The 21,728-nt window shown below is 39.8% G+C and overlaps 1 protein-coding gene across 5 annotated transcripts in view; it reads right to left on the bottom strand.

Moving 5' to 3' along the window:
* The window catches only part of sbf1 (SET binding factor 1), a 67,742-nt gene continuing 46,014 nt past the window's right edge, over positions 1-21,728 (bottom strand). For 2 of the 5 annotated variants that reach the window (XM_088347071.1, XM_088347069.1), the window contains 22 exons: positions 20,548-20,720; positions 20,403-20,476; positions 18,632-18,824; positions 18,408-18,535; positions 17,467-17,642; positions 17,257-17,393; positions 16,245-16,452; positions 12,626-12,822; positions 12,421-12,558; positions 12,267-12,362; positions 11,280-11,354; positions 10,814-10,989; positions 10,562-10,738; positions 9,656-9,757; positions 9,400-9,585; positions 8,077-8,203; positions 7,876-8,006; positions 6,277-6,615; positions 5,189-5,394; positions 4,091-4,178; positions 3,891-4,022; positions 1-1,772 (listed from right to left, as the gene is read on the bottom strand). In XM_088347071.1, coding sequence (XP_088203197.1) covers positions 1,674-1,772; positions 3,891-4,022; positions 4,091-4,178; positions 5,189-5,394; positions 6,277-6,615; positions 7,876-8,006; positions 8,077-8,203; positions 9,400-9,585; positions 9,656-9,757; positions 10,562-10,738; positions 10,814-10,989; positions 11,280-11,354; positions 12,267-12,362; positions 12,421-12,558; positions 12,626-12,822; positions 16,245-16,452; positions 17,257-17,393; positions 17,467-17,642; positions 18,408-18,535; positions 18,632-18,824; positions 20,403-20,476; positions 20,548-20,720 — 3,358 coding nt within the window. In that variant the 3' untranslated portion in view covers positions 1-1,673. The remainder of the gene's footprint in view (positions 1,773-3,890; positions 4,023-4,090; positions 4,179-5,188; positions 5,395-6,276; positions 6,616-7,875; positions 8,007-8,076; positions 8,204-9,399; positions 9,586-9,655; positions 9,758-10,561; positions 10,739-10,813; positions 10,990-11,279; positions 11,355-12,266; positions 12,363-12,420; positions 12,559-12,625; positions 12,823-16,244; positions 16,453-17,256; positions 17,394-17,466; positions 17,643-18,407; positions 18,536-18,631; positions 18,825-20,402; positions 20,477-20,547; positions 20,721-21,728) is intronic. The other 3 variants (XM_088347070.1, XM_088347074.1, XM_088347073.1) reach the window with 3 other exon arrangements.

A 21,728-nucleotide genomic window follows, 5' to 3' on the forward strand; every position in this document is an offset into this window, starting at 1 on the left:
AACATTTGAGAAATATTTATTTTAAAAATACGCTCAGTTGAATTCTGCGGATTCATCCTTTTTTTCGATCGGATATCCGTAACACAAAGTAAAACACGTAGTACAGCGCTGCTTGTACATTCGAACTAATACTGCTAAAAAATAGTAGGGCAATACGTGTCAGACATTTATTTCAACTGCAGTCTAGGAACAGTTTGAACCGATCAGTTTTTATAAAAAAAAAAAAAAAAAAAAACCTACTCACATTTCCACTCTTGCATGAACGGTGTAAACTAAAATATCGACAACTGTGTTTAAAAACAAACAGGAGGGTTTTACTTGCACAGTACAAAAAAGAATTAGTCGCATGGATACGGAAAATAAACCATTGGCACATTAAAAGTTCTAAGGGTTTGAAAAGCTCCGGGAAAAGTTAAATAAATTACTACTATAAACGTTACGTACAAATCTGGAGTCGTATATACAAGGGGGGGAGTTAAACGCTCCCCCCGTAACAAAAAGAATCTACAATTTTGGAAAAAAAAAAAAAAAAAAAGGCGATGTATTTTACAAAGGGAAAAGACAAGTGAAACGTGTTGCATTTGAGGGTTATAACCCAAAAACAAACGGAGTTGCAATTACCAAAGGTACGTTTTAGAGTTAGAACTAACACGTACGTCTGTCCATGAAACTTTGGTGCATCTCCCCGAGCTTTTGAACTTCTCCGAGGAACATTTGAAATCCTTTCGGTAACTTACTACTCAACTTTCAATGTTTGCTTGGGATGCCTTCGAGGTGCTCCGTTTACGTGTGACGTCCGAGTATCCTGATCCGGAACATCCGTAAAGACTTGTGTTAAAACGCTTTCATGAGTTTGCGATTTCAGTCTCAAACAGGCTTTTTTGTATCCGTGCCTCAATTGGACGATTGTTAATAGTGGTTAGCGTGAAGGGAGGGAGACTTTAGTCCACTTTGTAAACACTCAGGAGATCCAGATGGCCTTTCACAGTATTTCTTTCTCCAGATTGTGGTGGCACTAAACAAAAACCAAACAAAAAACATGGAAAAAAATATCCTTCATCTAAATAACAACGGTCCTTGCTGAGCTCCTTGCCCTAGTGCCTTGTTATGATAACTGTCCTTACCAAGTCCCTTGGACACATGCCTCCTCTCATCCCAACTCAACTTAGATAAGAATTGTCCAGGCCGAGCCCCCGGGCCATATGCTTTGTAATAACGGGCACAAGTCCAAGGGGCTCGCTAAAGACATTTTTTATCGGGGTTAAAACAAAAAATCTTTAATGAACACTAGACACTGTCCTGGCCAAGTCTCTTGGTCAGTTGCCTTGTTATAACATCTGTCTTTGCCAAGCCTCTTGGCCGTATAATTTGTTATAGCAGGGAAGGGGCTTGGCAAGGACTCCCGATCGCGGTCGAGTTGGAATGAAGGGGAAGTAGACGTCATTGGTTGACGGACCGGTGGTCCTGAAACGGTGTCCGGCAGCTCCTCCGTCATTCCTCCCCCTGGATTAAGTTAAGAAATGGGAGAGGCGGGGCTTAAGTGAGGAAGAAGGAGAGTCGGGAGGAAGTCTTCGTGCCGGGGTGACGGAATGGTCGCGCGCAGTTTGGTGGCCAGAAAAACTGAGCGATAACAGGGTTCAGGAGTGTCGGAGGGGTGTGTCCCCCTTCCCTGGTTAAGCGTCCGACAGGCATCCCTGCACGCTGTCCATCCACAACTGAGCGTTGAGGCTGTCCTGCGCGCAGAAGTTGTAGACTCGCCGGGTGGTCTTCAGCTGCCGCAAAAAAAAAAAAACCAATTCCTGTGTTGTCAAGTTGTTTGTCTGAGAGATTTGCATAAAACCAATAGATCCGCGGAAGGATGATAAAATACATGTATTCGAACGGAAAAGACAAAAATGTAGACATTAAAAAAGGGGGAAAATAAGTACTGCGCTTTACAAATAAAAATGACTTGACTTGACTAGCCACTGGAGGGCATCGTTACACCATGAATGCGGGATGCAAACAGAATAAAAACAGTAGAGATTTTATTCAAATATTTTATTTATAATTATTTTTTCAGATTATCCATTTTTTATTTAGTGTTTGTTTATTTGCATATTTGTATTCATTTAGAATTATTTTTTTAGTTTTATTTCATTTATTTGTTTATTTTAATGTATTATTTTTCCTTATATATGCAGATATTTAAATGTATTTGTGTATGCATTGTTGTTTATTTATCTTTTATTTAAATTTATTATTTAGTTTTAAAAATGTGTTCACTCATATACTTTATTTTTCAATATTTATTTTTTTGTATTATTTATGTGTATGTATTTTTTAGTTTAGTCCGCATTTTTCATGTACATTACGTTTTTGTTTACTTCATTCATATATTTCCAATTGTTCTGAATGGTTTTTCATCTCATCTCATCTCATTAGCCGTACCGCTTATCCTCATTAGGGTCGCGGGGGGGGCTGGAGCTCATCCCAGCCATCTACGGGCAGTGGGCAGGGGACACCCTGAACTGGTTGCCAGCCAATCGCAGGGCACACAGGGACAGACAACTCATTCGCTCATTCACACCTAGGGACAATTTGGACCGGCCAATTCACCTGAAATGCATGTTTTTGGAACGTGGGAGGAAACCGGAGTGCCCGGAGGAAACCCACGCAAGCACGGGGAGAACATACAAACTCCGCACAGGAAGTCTGGAGCTGGATTTGAACCCACGACAGGTTCCCATGACATGAACTGTGCCGCACAAGCGCTAACCACTGGTTTTTCATGTATCATTTAATTTTGTTTCTTCATATATTTGATTTATTATTTATGTTTATTTCTGTCATGTGATATTTTGTTCATTAATCAATTATTTTTATATATTATCTCTTTTAATACTTGTTTATTGATATATTTGAATTGATATTTAATCATTTGTATACGTTATTTAATTTTGTTTATTCACATTTATTTAATCATTTATCTTTTGTTATTTATGTTGACATGCTAGTTTGTTCATCATTTATTAGGTATTTTATGTATTATTTTGTTTCATGAATTTCAACTCATTTTCAACTATTTTTAATGTATTTGTTTTTTGGATTTTAATGACGTCGTATTTTTTAATATATATTCCTATTTTATTTTTGTTTTATTACTTATGTTCATGTCATATTTCAACGCCAGATCGCCACCAACAACGTCCGGAATTGGAGGACTTTTTTTTGCCATCACGGAGTCTTGGCTTTCCCGACGCCGCATTACATCACCGGCTCGAACGAGACGAAGACTCCGGTAAAAACAGGGGTTGGAGACTACGCGCTATAATAATAGCGGAACCATTGATACACAATGCTCACTCGATATGGAGTTTCTAGCTATGTACCGGGAGAGTTAACTGTGGTCTTTGTGTTTGCTGTATACTTTCCACCGCTAACAGTTTCACCAGATGCTAACGTTAGCATAGCGCTATATCTCCTGCCCGCTGCTAAACATCAGCTTGCACTACCCCAACGGAGGTTTATCGTCGACGGCGACTTTAATCGGGCATGTTTATTGACTGTACTCCCAAATCCTTTCAATTGTGGACTGAGCAATTCGGAAAAACGCTGGACTGTGTAATGTAAGATCAAACATTCGGGAACTCGGTTTGACCCTCACAACAAATTTTTTTTTTACGATTTATCAATATATTATTTATTAAAGTGGCCACTACAAAATCAAAATGTCACCTAACTTCTAAGTTCAAATACATGTTATAAAAGTAGAATCAATCATGAAATGGTGAAATAGCGCCCTATACTCTAGTAACAAAACCCTGCACCTCATGGGGTCAGCGCTACATGAACATCCAACTAAAACCTGGTTCGGCACAATTCACTTTGCCTCAAATGACAAAACTCACGTCAAAAAAGGCTTTCTCTTCGATATTTTTGGGGGCCCCCATGGTCGGGGTCCCCAGCAGGACCGACTCCACGTCCGCCAGCTCGATGACGCCTTTGCACTCTTTATCCTGTCTGCTCTCGTAGTATCGCAGCTGCCAAACAAGGAGACGTTCACAAAGGATGCTAAGCCACGCCCACTTTGTAAAACTCTGGACCCTACCTGATGTTTGGTTTTGTCCAGGACGAACCATCTGGGCTTCCACGGTTTGAGTAGAGCCCCTTTCTTAAAGAGGATTCCTTCGAAACTTCTAAACACAAAAACAGAACCAAGTTGGTGCAGGTCTGATGGTTTTTCTTCATTGTGCTCGAGGTTATTCTTGCGGTTAATGCGTTTTTCCTAAGCTTCTAGCGCTATTTTTGAGATTCTGGGGGTTTACCTCACAGTTTTTGAGGTTATTTTGTGGTTCTAGAGATTTTTTCTCTCGCAGTCCTCGCGGTTACTTTCGCGTTTTTCTCAAGGTTATCTTTTTTTTTTCTGACAGTTCTCGCAATTTTTTTTCTTTTGGCCAAGGTTCCTGAAGTCCTTTTTACGGTTCTCGAGGTTGTTCTAGGGGTTTCCCAAGGTTATTCTCGCAGTTCTGTGTTATTCTTTTGCTTCTCGAGGTTTTTTTCTCAAAGTTCTCAATGTCTTTTTTCTTGCCGTAGTTGTATTTACTCTCGAAATTCTCAAGGTTCTTGCTTTTTTTCTACGATTTTCACGGTTCTTCACACAAAATTCGCAGTTCTTCTCGTGGTTTTTGCAGTTATTGTCACTGTTCTTAAGGTTATTCTGGCACTTCTAATGTTTTTTTTCTACTGTGTTCTGGAGGTTTTTCTTGCTGTATCAAGGTTTTTCCCGCAATTTTTGAAGTATTTCCTCCAGTTCCGGAGGATATTTCATTTTTTCTCAATGTTATTTCCGCTCTATTCACGTTTTTCTTTCTGTTTCTCTTGCAGTTGTCACGGGTTTTCTTGGGGTAAATCTTGCAATTCTAAAGTTGCTATTTTTCTCAGTTCTCAAAGTTTTCCTCAAGGTTTTTCTTGTAGTTCTCAAGGTCTTTCTCACAGTTTGCGAGTTTTTTCTTGCAGTTCTTGAGGTTATTATAACAGTTCTTCCCTTGGTTTTGGAGGTTTTTCATGAAGTTCACGCATTTTTTCTCGTGGTTCTTGAGGGAATTCTCGCATCTCTCAGGGTTTGTTATCAGGGTTTAATGATTTTTGTCCTGATTTTTGAGTTTTTTTCTCCCAGTTTTCAAAGTTTTCCCCGGCTTTCTCGTACCGGTTCTCGCTCTCGGTACTCTGGAACTGGCTGTAGAGGGTGCTGGTGCTGGGTCGGCCTGCCGCCGGGGTGGAGGTGGCGTTGGCCTGGTGGTCCAGGGCCAGGTTGAGGGGGGAGCCCACACCGCTCTCCTGCAGATAGACGCCCTGGGACCGCCGTTGGTGACTCAGGTTGGACGACGAGAGCAGAGAGCCAGAGAAAGAAGCCTTTAAGTGCGAGTACAGAGAATAACGCCATTAGTGTGAATGCATTAAGTTTCTTTGCAAAAAGATTTATGAAATAAAAATTCTTAACGCTATACATACGGTTGAAACATTTAACTTTTTCCTTAAATTAATGGATTTTTAAGAAAATAACAGAAAAGGGGAAATGGAGTTATGAAAGATGACCATGGATAAGAAACACTGAGCTCCTTGGGGGAAAATAGATATAATCTAATAAAAATTATTGCATTGTAGGCACCTAAAAAATTATATAATTGTTTTGATGAATAAAAATACATGAGTTAAAATAGATGTAACCAAAACAATTAACTTAAAACTGTAATACATGGCATGATGATGCAAAAAAAACATTGAGTTCATTTATTTGATAAATTAAAACATACATAATAGATTAAAAAAATACATAAGACGGATAAAAGAATGAATAATGGACAATTATATAAATCAAAGAAAAACATAAAATCGGTATTTGTTAATTATATTCTTAAAAAATAAATAAAATCAACAATAAATTGCAAAAAGTACATAACAAATAAAAATAAATATACAAAAAATTATTACTAAAACTAAACCATACAAGACATGACTAAATAAAAAAGATGAATATATGAAAAAAAAAAAATTCTATCGTATTTAGCGTTTGTAGAATTCAGTAGACAATGGCTTGAAAAAAAAAATCAAAACATTTTTTAACATGTTATTTCATTGTAGTCAAATGCGAGGAACAAAAAAATACAATTAATCCGTTTTGGAAGGGTTGGGGGACCATACATCTATGAAATCAGTTTGGATCAGGACGATATAAAAGAACTATTTCACAATCTTCTAACATTGGGTAAAATCGGTAGGAAAGTCAGTTGTCACCTTGCTCTCCAGTTTGGCCTCGTTCCTCTGCGCCGCCTTCATTTTGTCCCAGGTGTCCTTCCACTTCTCAGACGCTTGTCCGAGCTGTCCTTCAAGTGCCTGCAGATCCTGCAACAGTTTGCTGACGGCGTCGGGCGCCGATTTGCTCAGACTGTCGTAGCATGGCCACAAGGAGACACGGCGGGACTTGGCCCCTCCCCCCTCGGCCCCCTCTTCTGACACGCTGCGCTCCTGCCGGCCCCGTACCTCCCCGTCATATGGGGGCCCTTCAGAGAGCGTCTCCTCCATGTAGTACGACCACACTTTCAGGTTGGAGATGAACGTGTAAGGCCGGAGAACCTAGAACAAAAAATAAAATAATCTGTTTTTTGTTCATCAATCACTTGAACGAATTTCCTTTTTTTTTTTTTTTTTTTAAATATATTTGCCTTTTCTACATATTTATATCTCTGCTGTCTTTTTGTTCTGGATTTCTTTATCAGTCCGGTCTTTTTTCCCTGGATTTTTTTATTGGCCCGCCCTGTTTACCTGGATGTTTTTTTATGATTTTCAGAATTCTTCTATTCATCAGCATTTTCCTGGATTTTTCTATCCATCCGCCATTTTTCTGGGTTCTTCATAGACCAAGTGCCGCCTTATTCTGGATGTTTCTATAAGCTCTTTTTTTCGTGGACTCTTTTATCGGTCTGCCACTTTTTCTGGATATTTTTTGTCCATTAGCCTTTTTTCAGAATTTTTCATCCATCTGCTTTTTTCCTGGATTTATTTTAGCCCAAGAGGCCCCCCTTTTCTGGCTGTTTCTAACTGCCCTTATTCTTTATTTTTTCTAACAGTCTGTCCTTTATTCTAAATATATTTATCAATATTCCCTCGTTTTTCAGAATTTTTCTATCCATATGCTCCTTATATGGATTTTTCTAGCCATTGGTTATTTACTGTTTTTTTCCATCAAACGAATGGAGAAAAAAAAATTGAAAAACAAGGGCAGATGGATAGAAAAAGACCGAAAGAAGGGCAGATAGAAACATCCCCGAAGATGGGCAGATGTATTGAAAACAACCATAAAAAAGGACGGATAAAATTTAAGAAAAACGAATATGGATATGGAAAAAAATCTGGACAAGTGCAGATAGAAGTACCCCCCCACCCCTAAAAATTAAGCCGATAAAGATATCTAGTCAAATCCAGAAAAAGTGGTAGATTACAGAAAAATCCAACAAAGATGGCCAAAAGAAAACTCCAGAAAAAATGAACATATAGATTAAAAAAAATAATAATTTAATGACAGAAAAATCAATTGTCAGAAAAAATGTGATTATTTAAAGTGCAATTTTTCTAGATTGGTGCCTATTTTAGTTAGTTTCCCTTGTAAATCAAAAACACTTATACTTAAAGGAAACAAAATTATGTTTTTTTTAGTATGTGGTTTTGCTATTTTTTTCTTTATTTGGTGATAGAATAGATTTCTTAAAATCAACTGCAAAGAAAATCTACCATTTTTTACCTAAGACAGCTTGTTTTTAAGATTATCTTTTAGGAAACATGATAAAATATCTTAAAAGAAGGAAAATTTGCGACAAATGGGGCAAGTGTCCTTACCTCGTCGTCCTCGGGAGCAAACATGTAATTGAAGAAGACAGGGGTCTTCTTGTGGAGACGGTCTACGTAGTCCCAAACAGACTTGCACACCTGAGGACTTTTTCTCTCGCCTTTTTCCTCATAGAGGACTCCTGTGAACCAAGGACCACTCGAGTCAAACTAGACAGGAGCGGAAAAAAACGCAGCGACCGGAAGAAATACCGAGTTCGATGCGCTCGTAGTCTGAGTCCAGCAGGAAAGTCCGGAAGCGGTTGGACACGTAGTGGTAGGCAAGAAACTTCAGGTAGTACTGGCTGAACTCGAACTCCATGGGGAACTGAAGATGGATCTGAGGGAAACACACAAAAAAATATTTCTTGTTAAGAAAAATGCGCTGGGCCACCTAACCAAAGTCTTGTTTTCACAATAGAACAGCCAAATCCAAAAAGAGCTATAAGAGAGACAGAAAAATCCAGAAAGGGGCAGATACAAATATGTAAAAGAAAATCCTTAAAAAGTGAGAATGACTGAAATAGGGGGGCATGGACGGATAGAAAACTTCATTAGATTCAGAAAAGTGGCAAATAGAAAACCCAGAAAAAAAGAGTAAATGAAGTAAATAAATCACAAAAAAGGTGTTGAGTTTTTATTCAGTTTTTAATATTGGTCAATTCCAAAGAAGGTTTCATAGGATGCCAGCTCCTTATTTTGACTGTTACAGCGACATCATTGCCCTATCAGTCAATCATGACGCTGTTAATTGATTACCACACCCATTAGAGCTGATCTGTTTTTTTTGTAACCATGAAGATTTAATTAAAAGAGACTGGAAGGAATTATTTTATCCGAAAGTTCTTTTCCTGGTCCTCCTTGCAAATTATAAATCCATTGGAGTCTTCTCTTCTTATTTTGAGTGTCTACTTAAGTTTTACATTACATTTGGTCCTTTGGGCCAGATGGGATAAGATGCCAGTCTGTTGTTTTGATTGTTATGCACCGTTTACATCATTGTCACAATTGACCAAAGATGTTGCTGTTCTTTGTTTTCCACACCTTTTAGGGTGGGTCTGCTTTTTGTAGCCTAGGAGATTTAATAACAAGAACAGGGTCAGTGTTTTTAGAACAGATTTAGAATTTGGCATTGTAAGTATTTTTTGGTCCAGTCATTTTCTCCTTAAAAATGTCTTAATTTCTGCTCTTATTTTGATGGTCTACTCAGCCTTAAACTTAGAATCAAAATGGCAGATGGGCAGAAAAATCCATATGAAAGGAAGGTAGAAAGTCCATAAAATGGGCAGATTGAAAAATGGACAGCTGGACAGAAGAATGCAGGAAAAAAAGTGGCGGATAGGAAAATCCAAGAAAAGGGCAGATTGAAAATCTCGCGTCCTCTTTACCAAGCACAAATCTTATTTTTGCAAATATTGACCTAAATGCATGTGCCAACCACATGACACCCAATCTAAGACACCCCCATCCTTTCTTGCTACGCCTAGGGACACAACAACAGATTTTCCACAGATCTGCTCCCGAGAAGAAATGTACCTGGTGGACGCAGTCCAGGAACTGCAGGAAGACGGGTGTGAAGCCGGCGCTCTGGCTGCCGAGCGTCTGAGCCCCGCGGTGGCTGAAGCGGTGGCCGAACGACAGCCACTCCTTCTCCACCAGCAACCGAAAACCGTCCAGGGTCCGGTAATAGGGGTCGGACAGGAGCTGCACCAAGGACACCACCTGGGGAGAGTGTGTGTGTCAGCTTGTGGAACACCCTCCCTCTCTGACCCCTTCCTCTATAGGATCACACCTGGGTGGTGACATCCCAGCCGTCTTCCAGGCTGACCATGACGGAGGATCCTGTTTCCAGAAGTTCCACCACCAGGACTGACACCTGCAGTACCCGGTGCAGCTGCACAAAAAGACACAGGACTATAAACAAAATACCCAATTACCCAAATACAAGACAAAATTCATTTTGAAAACTTCACAGAATAGCTGGTAAGGCCCATGCTAGATAAACCAAGTGCCGGTACTGATTTTTCTGACCCTAACCTTCAACCCTTTTCAACCTAACCCGACCCTGGCCCTCCCCTCTCAAATCCTAACCATCACACCCTTTCACTTCTATCCCGGACACTAGTCTCTCTAAACTTAGCCCTCACCCTTCTATTCCCCCTAACCTTAGCACTAACCCCACTGACCCTAACCCCACCCAGCTATCCTTAATCGATCATACCCTAACCCATTTAACCAGACCTAACCTTCCTGACCCAAGCCCTAACCACATTAACCATATCTCTTTGACCCAAACCTTTCCACCCTCCCCTAACTCTTAACACCGAATAAATGTACCCATTTAATATACAAATTAACAAGCACATGGCCCTGCATTTCCGGGCCGATAGTAGATTGGCTCTGGATGCTTGGAGAGGTTAGAGTGGTCAGTGGTAGGAAACGGAAGCACCCATAACCCTAACTGTTTAAACCCTAACCTTACTCAAACACAAACCCTTACTCGTCTAACCCTAACTCCAACATTTTCAACACTAACTCTATCCATATCTCATAAGACTCTTTCAACATTTTGGGTTGCTGACCCCAGCCCTAACCTAACTCAACCCCTAGCCCTACCTGCTCTAACTCTAGCCCTAACCCTTTGACCGCAATACCACAACCCTCACGTTGCTCCACTGGCAATTGCGTGTCGACTTACCAGCGCCATCCATTCCGACTCCTCCAGGCTGCGCAAAAAGTTGGCGCCGGCGTCTGAGGAGCCGGAGCTTGGCACGCAGGCCTTCATCAGCTTCTTGAAGCTGTTCTTCACCTGCCGCACGTCGCACACCTCGATGGGCACTACCTCCCACTGCTGAAACAAGTCCTGCTTCCCACCCTATACGACAGAAAGAGGACTTTTTTAAGAATGTTCTCAACTTTTGACATCTTAAAAATAACTGAAAACAATCACCTTGAGCTGAGCCTTGTCCCCAATAATGTAGAGGTAGGCCCTCTGCTGTCTGAGGAAGGAGGCCTCGCTGGGACCGCCATTAGCTTGCGGGGACTCTTTTCCGGCCAGCCGCGTCCCCACGTCCGGGTTGTAGGCGCTGAGACGCCCGCTGCCTCGGATGCTTCCCCATTTACCTGCTGAAAAAGACGGGGAAAGCCATGCCAATAAATTGTGGCACCAAAAGTAAATTTCTCACGGATAGTCTTTGATTTGAAAGAATGCATTTTCACAGCTAATAGCCATGCTCCTAAAAAGATAGAAGACCCCGAAACCGGATGCGACTCTTGCTATTGGACCACAAGCTGTGGTGCGGTGCGGTGCGGTGCACGTGCACAAACACACAAATTGATACAAACAGTACAAGAAACAATTAGTTCAAGAGACTTGATTAGTGGGAGGAAAGAAAGCCGGGCAAGGCCTACTGTACCTCGGGTAGAGTTCCTAGCCTTGCCAGACACTTTGGACTGAGAGAGGGAGATGACCTTGGCCCTTTGACCAAGAGCTGAGGTCAAACACAAAGAATGAAGTACTTAGTTTATGATAATTTCCCCATTACGGTGTGGAATACAATGTTATATGGCCCCTTTTTAGAAGTAAATGTCACAAGCTTTTGTTTCATTTGGAGAGGGGTCTATTTGGGGGGTCATTAAAAAGACAGGTGATCTATTTCATGCCAGTGGAGGAAGAGGGCCTAAAGGATGTGGAATAAGATGTTTTACAGGCCCTCGTTACAGCATTCTTAGTTAACGATGTTTCTACATCACTATGTGGAATAAGGGCAGCACGGCAGCGCAGTGGTCAGCACGTGTGCGGCACAGTTCTGAGGTCAAGAGAATCTTTGCATGTTCTCCTCGTGCTTGCGTAGGTTTTCTCCGGGCACTCCGGTTTCCTCCAACATTCCCAAAACATGTGTTTCAGGTTAATTGGCTGTTCCAAATTGTCCCTAGGTATGAGTGAGTGTATGAATGGTTGTCCTTCTCTGTGTTCCCTGCGACTGGCTGGCAACCAATTCAGGGTGTCCCCTGCACACTGCTCGAAGATTGCTGGGATGGGTTCCAGCACCCCCGCGACTCTACTGATGATAAGCGGTGCAGATAATGGATGGATATGTGGAATAGGATTTTTTTCTTCTTCTTGTCAAAATTAGAGTTACAGACCTCTGGAATTGGATATATTTATGGGTCGGAAAAAGACAGGTGATTAGATGCATCCAGTTGGGACATGATGCCTCCAAGAGGGAGACGACCTTGGCCCTTTGACCAAGAGTTGTTGTCAAACACAAAGATATTACAGCTTCTAACTGCATCAAAGGCAGGAATCCATAGCCTAGGATATTACCTTGTGACTCTTTTAGTAATTGTCATATATTTATTGTTTATCATTTATTTTAACTTTAAAAACAGACATGTCTCACCTCCTCTGCTAAAGGTTCCAGGCACGTCTTCCTTAGCCCCCATCACCTGCTTCATCAAAGCGCCGATCTTGGGCTGCCGCACCTTTTCTGAGAAATCTGCGCGCAATCTGAGGTCAGCTCTAGAACTTTGGAAGCCAAGTTGGGGGGCACCTACCTGAAGCGCTCATGTGGGTGGAGGTGAAGCCACTAAGCGTGTTCCTGCCGCCGTTCTCGCTGTAAGAGGGCATGGAGCTGATGATGGCCTGCAGATATTTCTCCTGTTCCAGACTGGTGGAGTCAGCCTGAGAGGGAACTGCGAAGAAAACGAAATGTGAAATTCTGCTAATCCAAGAAGGTTGAATTGAATATAAAAGGATCACCTGAAGTGGGGGCGTTGGGAGACTTGAAAAAGCCCACCACCCCTTTGGCGTGGAAGCCCGCCGATCGGAGGAGCACGGCCTTGGTCCGGGAATTGCGCCAACAGACTACGGGGAAGCGGTTCTGCCGGTAGCAGCGTGATATTCTCTGGATAGTGGAATCAGGGATGCTTTGGGGGACGATGAGCAGGCCGGGATAGCTAAGAGGCAAGAAAGAGATGCTTGCAAAATTTGGATTGAGGAAGAAAGCATTCCCTATTCAAAGAGTGATTGGCTTAGGCTTTTCTTTTCCCATCTATCTTTTATTTTTCATTTATTCATTCATTTATTTAAATGTAATTTTAAATTAGTGTATGAATTTACCCCCTTACTTATCAATATATTTTCAAATGATTTATTTTTCATTTTATTTACTATTTACATATTTATGTTTTCAACTTTCTATTTTAATTTATTTTTAATTTATTATTTTATTTAGTTTTAATTGTATTTATTTATTAAATGTATCTAATAATCATTAAAATATTTTTATGTATTTATTTAAAAATGTTTAATCTATTTCATTTCGTATATTTATAGTGTTATTTATATAATAATATTTTATTATATAAAATGTATAATTTTATAATTGCATATTCTATATTTAAATTTTTGATTGTCCATGTATGTATTGAATTGAATGTTTTATTTTTTTTATTTACCTTTTAATTAATTTTAAATGTGTTTAATAATAATTTTTCAAACGTATCAATTTTCAAATGATATTTTGTATTCAATTTTAATGTATTTATTTCTATTTTTTAAAACTTTTCATTTATATTTATTAATCAATTTGAACAATATTTTCTGTATCTATTTAAATGTCATTTTCTTTTTTAAATTCGTTTTTTGTTGTTTTGAATTACTTTTCATATATTTCAAAAATGTATTATTTTTAATTTACCATATTTTTCAGACTATAAGGCGCACCTGATTATAAGGCAAACCCGGCAAACAGGGGCGTTGCAGTGCCCACTCACAGACACACTCTGCCTACCCCCCAAAAAAACGGATGTAATACAATGCTGACAACAGTCCAGCCAGCGCATATGCTATCCCATTCATAGTATAATGTTTGTTACTTTTGTGTGTGTTTGATTGCGGACCCTTTAAGGGAGACGTTACGTCTGGGAGGGGGGCTGTGACAGGAACGGAAGCTTGGCTGCTTAGTCAGTCTGTTAGCAGCACCGGTAAATGTGAGTTGTGGCACAGCAATTCCTATTGAATGTGTTTTACCGCTTGTTATGTTATCTTTTTATTAAATAAGCAATCAGTCCAAATCAGCGTTTGTGCATTCTTGACCACAGGCTTTACAATAAAAAAAATTGTATGTCAGCGGACACTTGAGTGGACTCTCCTGCGTCTTACAGGACACAACGGTCAGCCCAGTCCCCACGTAACGTGACCTAGTTTACATATGGGACTTTTTCAATGTTAGCACACATTCTGGAATAACTTGAATGAATCTGTGAGAAAAAGAGGGAGTTTTGCTAGCTTCCATTCATTTGAAACAATAGATATATGTGTGTGGTTAAAAATACCGTATTTTCCGCACTATAAGGCGCACCGGGTTATAGGGCGCACCCCGAAAAAATAGTTTTTGGTCCTATTTTTGACATACATAAGACGCACCGGATTATAAGGCGCTACAATGGGAACGTCGTCAAAACAGTCAGATAGTTCAGTCCAACTTATTACCCCCCTAACATTCCGAAAGCTTGCAAAGACGCAAATACGTGTCGAGAACACGTGTGGATGCGGTGTCCGTACGATGTCACTCAAATGCATCGTTCCATCATTTGGAAGGTTAAAGTCTTGGGATTCAAGAAATGCCAACCATTCCTTAGTATCTATTTTCTTTTTCGCTCGCACCTTTACTGTGCATATGACAATAAACACTTGGAATTGAGTTTAATTTAAAAATAGACACTCCATTCCATCCATTATCTGCACCACAGAAACATCGAGTTCAGTCTGAAACAAGATACAGGGACAATATAAAACCCGGAGTAGCTCACCGAAGTCGTTGTGTTCATAATAATGTGCAGCCAATGTCCTCTTATATCCGTGAGGGTAGTAAATCCAGGAGAATAAAATGTTTACAAATACAGAATAGAAAAAAATGCTTTCTCTATGCCGTCAGCCACGTGCCATAAACATTCATCTTTTTCGGCGAATTGCAGGCTTTGTTTCGCCGTTTAAGCCAATGCCAGCCTGTAAATGATAAAAAGGATCCGCCCCTTGACCTCCGAATAACTTTAGCCAATAGTGATCGATTCAACTGATGATTGACACATCTATTTTGGCGAATTGCAGGCTTTGTTTTGCCGTTTAAGCCAATGCCAGCCTGTAAATGATAAAAAGGATCCGCCTCTTGACCTCCGAATAACTTTAGCCAATAGTGATCGATTCAAATGATGATTGACACATTGGTTAGCCAATGAAATGCCGGTAAATAAATCCCAGCATACACCGCGTACTACTTGGCGTTCGGGGGAAAATCTAGTCGGCGGCTGCAAGTTAGTTGGAAAACTTTGCAATTTTAAAATTGATCCATAAATAAGGCACACTGTATTATAAGGCGCATGGTCAGCTTTTGAAAAAAATAAAGGCTTTTAGGTGCGCCTTTTAGTGCGGAAAATACGGTAAAACACACCGTCAGACTCTGTCAACAGCGCAAATGTATGGAACAAGAGAAGGAGAAGGAGGAAACGTGTCCAAACTGAAAGACAGGGCTGCCTCCACTTAAAGTGGGTGCCGCCTGTTGTAGAGATTAAAATTCCGTCTCTTTTTTGAGAAGTAGCTTTTTTTGTCGAAGCTCACTAAAAAGAGCCTGCTCTTTCAGCTCCCAAATGGCTCTTCAGATTGTTTTTTGTAGCTTTAATCCATACTTGATCAATTGTTATGCATCATTATGCACAAAATGACTTTAGAAGGGGGTGAAATTAATTAAAAAAACACAAAAAGGGAAAAAAAAACAAAGGTAGGGAAAAAAGTAAAATAAAAAATGAAAAAGAGAGTAAATAAGCAAGAAAAAGAAGTTAAAAGCTAGGAAACGGTAAACAAAAGAGGAAAAAAAGAAAAACAACAAAAGAATGAAAAAGCAAGAAACATTAAAAAACATTTTTTCACTCTCCAGTGAACCTTTAACTCATTTAAATTTTAAACCTTTTTATATTAAGCAACTTTAAAGTCAACCAACTGGAATCCTTGCGCAAAACAGCAAAAATGTAATTAGCAAGAGTAGGTTTTCTACAAAAAAAGTTCTTCTTAAAAATCGTGAAACACAGATCATAGAACAGATATATTCAAAAATATGGTTTCACAACCAAATGAACTTGATTCATCATAAAGGTTTTCTTTATGTAGAAGCATTTCATTGTAATTATGCATTTACGATCTTATTGACCATATTTCTGGTCTATAGGTGGGACTGGATGATAAGGCGCACTTATGAATTTCTGCAAAATTTGGGGTTTTTAGGTGGTATTTATTTTGTATTATATCTAATTTATGTATGTATCAATCCAACAAATGTTGCAAGAAGGCTCTAGGCAACATATCGCTGTGACTGTGAACGTACCTCCTGCAGACGGTGTACATGCGGTTGACGGTTGAGATGCGGAAAGGTTCATTCTTCGAGCGTGTCAAGCTGCTGCTGAGCGTGCCCAGGCCCATGCGCTGGTAGTCGCGGCAACAGGCTCGCTCTACCACGTTGCTCATGGTCTGTCGGTCCGAAGAGCGGATGGTGGATGAAAGCGTGAGGGAGCTCGGCTCCGGCTCCTCTGACACTGGCCGGCAAAAATTACCATTAGGTTACCCAACTGACAGAGCCACTGAAAATCCTCACTTTTGCAAACGGTTTTCAGTTTGCAACAAGAAAAAAAGAATATGACCATAGTCAAAGCAAGAGGAAGGAAAAAAAAACAGATAGAGAAAGGAAGTACTAAAAAGAATAAAGAGAGTGTGCTGAGAAAGAAAGAATGTGACCACACAAAGTGCAAGGAAAAGAAATAAACATGCAAAGAAAGAAACTGGCCAAAAGAGAAAGAAAAATTAACAGGGAAAAGAACGAAAGAAATGAAAAAGGCCCAAAAAATAAAATAAAAAATAGGAACAGGTCAAAAAAGAAACAATGAAAGGAACAAGCCAAGAAAAAAGGAACAGGTAAAAAAAAAGAAAGAAAAAAACAAAACGGTCCAGTAAAGAAAGAAAATAGGAAAGAAAAGAAAGGGACAGACGAAGGAAGAAAGAAATGAACCAGCCCAAAAAACCAAAGAGAGGGATAATACTGAGAAGAAAGAAATAATAATAAAAATAAAAAAGAAACAAGAAAAGAAAAGAACAGAGAAATGAGAAAAAAAGAAACAGACTAAGAAAGAGACTAAGAAAAAAAGGACCAGAACAGACCGAGAAAGAAAGCAACAGACTGAAAAAGAAAGAAGGCAACAGACCAATAAAGAAAAAAAGCAACAGACCAAGAAAGCAAGAAACAGATCCTCAAAGTAACAGATCAAAAAAAGAAAGAAAGAAAAAATAGGGTAGAAAATAAAATAAAGAAATAAAGAAAAAAAGCATGCAAGCAAGCAAGCTACCTGAAATGTCGTCCTCATCCAACTCCGACTGGAAGCTGCTCCTGCCCTCCCAGGTGGGCGGGGCATATTTCTTCTTGGTCACGTACTGCCGGTTGATGGTCCTCTTGGCGCTTTTCACCAAATTTTTAGAAAGGGTCCTGACCAAAAAAAATAGAAAAATGGTGTGGGCATCAAACAAGTCTGGGAAATGCCGATATAGGCCGCACGTACTTGAGCGACTGGTTCTTGTCTTTGCTTTTGTGCTCGACGACCATTTTGGCGCTCTGTCCGACGGTGAAGGCAAAGGTGCCTTGCACGTGGGGCGGGTAGCGCAATTTGTGCACGTGTTTGCGGAAAACCTCCGCCAGGTCGGTCGCAACCTCCTCGTCAAACACTATCTTTAGGAGCTGAACACACAGGACCACAAAAAAGCTTCACGTGGTTATGGGAACAAAAATATGGACCACATTAATATATGCCCGTGTTTGCCACCACTGACATAAAAGATTCATTCTTTCTTTGTATGGTCTCGTTCTTTCTCTGTCTTTCATTGTATGATTTGATTATTGGTCCGTTCTGTTTCTATCTTAATTTTTTGCCTGTTTCCTTCCTTCCTTTCTTCCTCACCCTTTCTTACTTGGAATGTAATATTTTTTACTTTTTTCTTGGTCCATCTTTTTTCCCCCTTTTGTTTAAGTGTTTTTTTCTGTCTTTTTCTTGACCTGTTCTATTCTTTCTTGGTCTATTTTAACATCTCTTTAATTTCTAAGTCTTTTTAGTTTGTTCCTTTCTTTTGTGGTTTATTTCTTATTGGTCTGTCCTGTTTCTTTTCTGGTCTGTTCCTCTGTTTTTGGGTTTATTAATTTTCTGATCTGTACTTTTCTTTTTTGCACTGTTCCTCTCTTCCTTGGTCTCTTATTTCTTTATTGGTTTCCTATTTCCTCCTTTCTTGTTCTGTTCTGTTTCCCTCCTTTCCTTTTTCCTTCTTTCTTTCTATTTTAGTCTGTTCCTTTCTTTTTGGTCGGTAGGTTGATTATTATAGCAAGTGAGTAATTATCAGGTAATTTTTTTCTATTGAGCCAATATCCAATAACTATCGGCCCGATAATGATCATGCTCCCCCTAATTTTAAGTAAAAATGCCGGCGGGAAAATGATCAGTCATCACATTACCTGAAAGGTGCATGACCGAAGCTGTAGCCCCTCTTGGACGAACTGCTCCATGGGTAAAGTGACGGAGATCCTCTTCTCCTTGGTCAACGATGCGATGGGGAAGGAACGTGTCACCACCTGCTCGCCAACTGATAGGAAAAATACATTTACAAATTGACAATTTTTCACAGGTGGACTGTGGCTTTCAAACCCCGTAGCCAGGAGCCATATTTCAAATCCCTTACCCAGAGGGTCGGTGGGCGTGCCCTTGAAAATGAGGCGGTACGTGGTGAGGAAGACAGCGCCCTCGGCCGGGAGCAAGGGCGGGCCCCCCATGGACCCCGTGGCCTCCTCCCGCCCGTCCGGGATGAGGTAAACCCGCATGCCGTCCATAACCAGCTCCTCGCCAGCCAGGAGGGTCGGCCTTAGAAGCTTGGGCTGTGACAGGGAAGGAGAGATAGACTGGAGGGTAAATAACCCAAGAATGAGGCAGAGGTTTTCGTTTTCTACAATAGTGTGGTGACTAAGCTCATATACAGAAGAATTTTAGCAGACAAGTGCAACTCATCTGTTTAATTCTTTGGCTTTTGACACGGAAAGCCTTGATTTTGGTTTTTTTCTTTTCCGTTTTATGCAAGTCATCTATTGTTTTGAATGTGTGTGTACAAAACAGATAATAAACGACTCAGTAAAAACAACGGAATTGAGATTAAGATTTACAACTAGGGAAAACAGGAAGATGCATAAGGGGATGAAGCCCATCAAAGTATTCATCAGGCAGAAGTTCCACAGTAAAACTATTAGGCGAGTAAATGTATGACAACTATAGAAAACACAAATGTGTAGTCAACCCCTGTAGCCCGCAAAAAGGTTTTCTGCTGCCCGAGAGGTTTTTGATTATTTATTGTATTGTACACTAGGAATCTTTGTGTACATTTTTCACTGCATGTTACTTTTCTTTAAGAAAGTTTTGTTTTTAGATAATATATTTTTGCATTTTATTTTGTTGTGTCTCAATTCAATTACATTTAAAACAATCTTTCAGTTGAGTGAATGAAACTAAATTGCTATCATTCTTTTTTTCCTTGGTAGTATACGAAGCCCACTTAAGCTGAAATAAAAACTAAAAACAAGTTGTGTTGCCTGTATAGTACCGGCGTCTTTTATTTCATATAAAGGGTATTTTTCTTAACAAAGAAATGTGTCTTTTGTGTCTGTTAAAAATTCCAAATTACTAACAAAGCCCCAAGTCAATATCACTTTATTTATCTGGTCATACTGGAATATATCTATCTGTTAAAATTTCAGGAGGTTCGATTAGGTTCTCCAGACTACATGAATCATTTTTTTCATTTTCCCAAATTTCAGAAGTACGACCCCTGGCTTGTAGTCAAATATTTTATATGTCCCTCCATTCATCCATTTGACTTTGACACCCTTGATTAAAACATTTGACATTCCCCCTTTTATCATATTTACTCACAACCACTACTTATTTATATTTAGTTGCATACTCATTTCAAACATGCATGTGAGTATGGATAGCTTATATTATATTTTTTTACTCTTCAAACCAATCCGTTTTCTTACCTACAACGTGACTGCATTTATGAAAGCATTGTGTGGAAACTGATTGCAATCCTGGAATCTAAATAAAATTAATTTGAAAAAAACAGCTCGAGTCTATCCCATCGACAATCTGTTTATTTAAAATAAATCTTTGAGTTTTATCGTCTGTTACTCATCGAAATAAATCAACGTGATTCTCCCTTTTGGAAACCACCTCATATTTAGGAGCACTCTTCTCAAAATAATTAACATGCATCCGTTGAACGCAGAGCTTTGCACCATCCCTCTCCATCAAAACTTTGAAAACGAATGTATTCACATTAGCTCTAAAAAAACACAACTATCCTAGCCAGTTACAGATATACCTGGTGTGACAGTGTTGGGATTGGCAAAGAGAGAAATGGAAGGAGCTGGCTCTGCTTTATAGTAAGAATAGGAATGGCTGACCTTTTGGATGGGTGGCAGTCGTTTACTTTCACGGTGGACTGCGTCCAAAGTCTCGATGTGCATCTGAACAATGTCTGCAGATAGAGAACAGAAGCGTCGGCGACGATTAAATAAAACCTTTTCAGAAAAAAGTGGCCGATCTTACCCGGTATCATGTTATGCAGAGCCTTGAGGTGCTCGTTGGTCACGCCGCTCTCGTTGCATACTTTGTCCACGAATCGGTTAATGAAGCGCACCACAGAGTTGGCCACGTCAGAGCTCTCAGCGTCCTCAAAGCCGCTCTCCGTGTCGTAACTCTCCGCCATGCTCCCTGCAATACTACCAGAAAAAAGAGGCCATGTATAGAGGACTAATCCTGCCTTATGTAAAATAAATATGGAAATATTGTCACGTATTTTGTCACAATCAGAGGTTGTTAAATGAGAGGGCAGGTCAAAAGCTAAGAGTTTCACTTTAGTGTGTCTTTCTACCCAATGAAAGGGAACAAAGATTAGATATGACCACCATCTTTTACAGGTAGTCAGGTGGGGTACCCTAGATGTGTAAATGCAAAAGCAGAATCAGCACTTTTGGTTTGGTTGACTGGGCAATTTTTTTGCAAAAATAGTAAGAAGATAATTCAATAGCTGCTTTGCGACTTCCAGTATCCAGTTTTTTATTGTTTTCTCCAACGACTCTTTGCATCTTGAGGTTAATCTTTTCCAAACAATACATATGTGGACAATTACATATTTGAGCTGTTTGTACACCCATTTTAGGATTTCAGTTTCTATCAGGACTTTCGGTTCGTTTGGCAATTTGCATACTCGGCAGCCATTCAGAAGCCTGCATCGAATAACTTTGTGCTTCCGGACTTTCCGTGCGTGATAAGGTCGTGTTGACACACAGAAGACACAAGAAAAATGGATAAGTGGTTAGGAATCAAGCCAAAACCTCAGCCCCAGAAGAAACATTCAAAAGAAGCTGGCTAAATTTATGACGCTACAAAACGTAAATGTACATTAAAAGCATCATGGAAAGAGGAGTTCACTTGGCTTGTAGCAGACAACGAAACACAAACATTGCATGAATGAAGATGAGTAAATACAGGTACATACTGATGGCAGATGGAAAACAGCCATGTCATATACATGCAATGAATGATATAAGTAGATTTATAATAAACTTAATTCTAAAGTGTTGTTCTGTTATATATTTCGACTATCAATCCTTAATACTTTGGAACAATATTTTTTTGCGATTGGTCGTCTTATTGTGTTTCAAGTTAGGAAAAATGGGGCAGGCAACTTTATGGCTGGGAAAGCAACTTTTCAGAGTTGTCTGCCC

Source organism: Urocampus carinirostris, chromosome 11, assembly GCF_059441175.1.
Source record: "Urocampus carinirostris isolate Australia breed hairy pipefish chromosome 11, RoL_Ucar_1.0, whole genome shotgun sequence".
Classification (NCBI taxonomy): Eukaryota; Metazoa; Chordata; class Actinopteri; order Syngnathiformes; family Syngnathidae; genus Urocampus; species Urocampus carinirostris.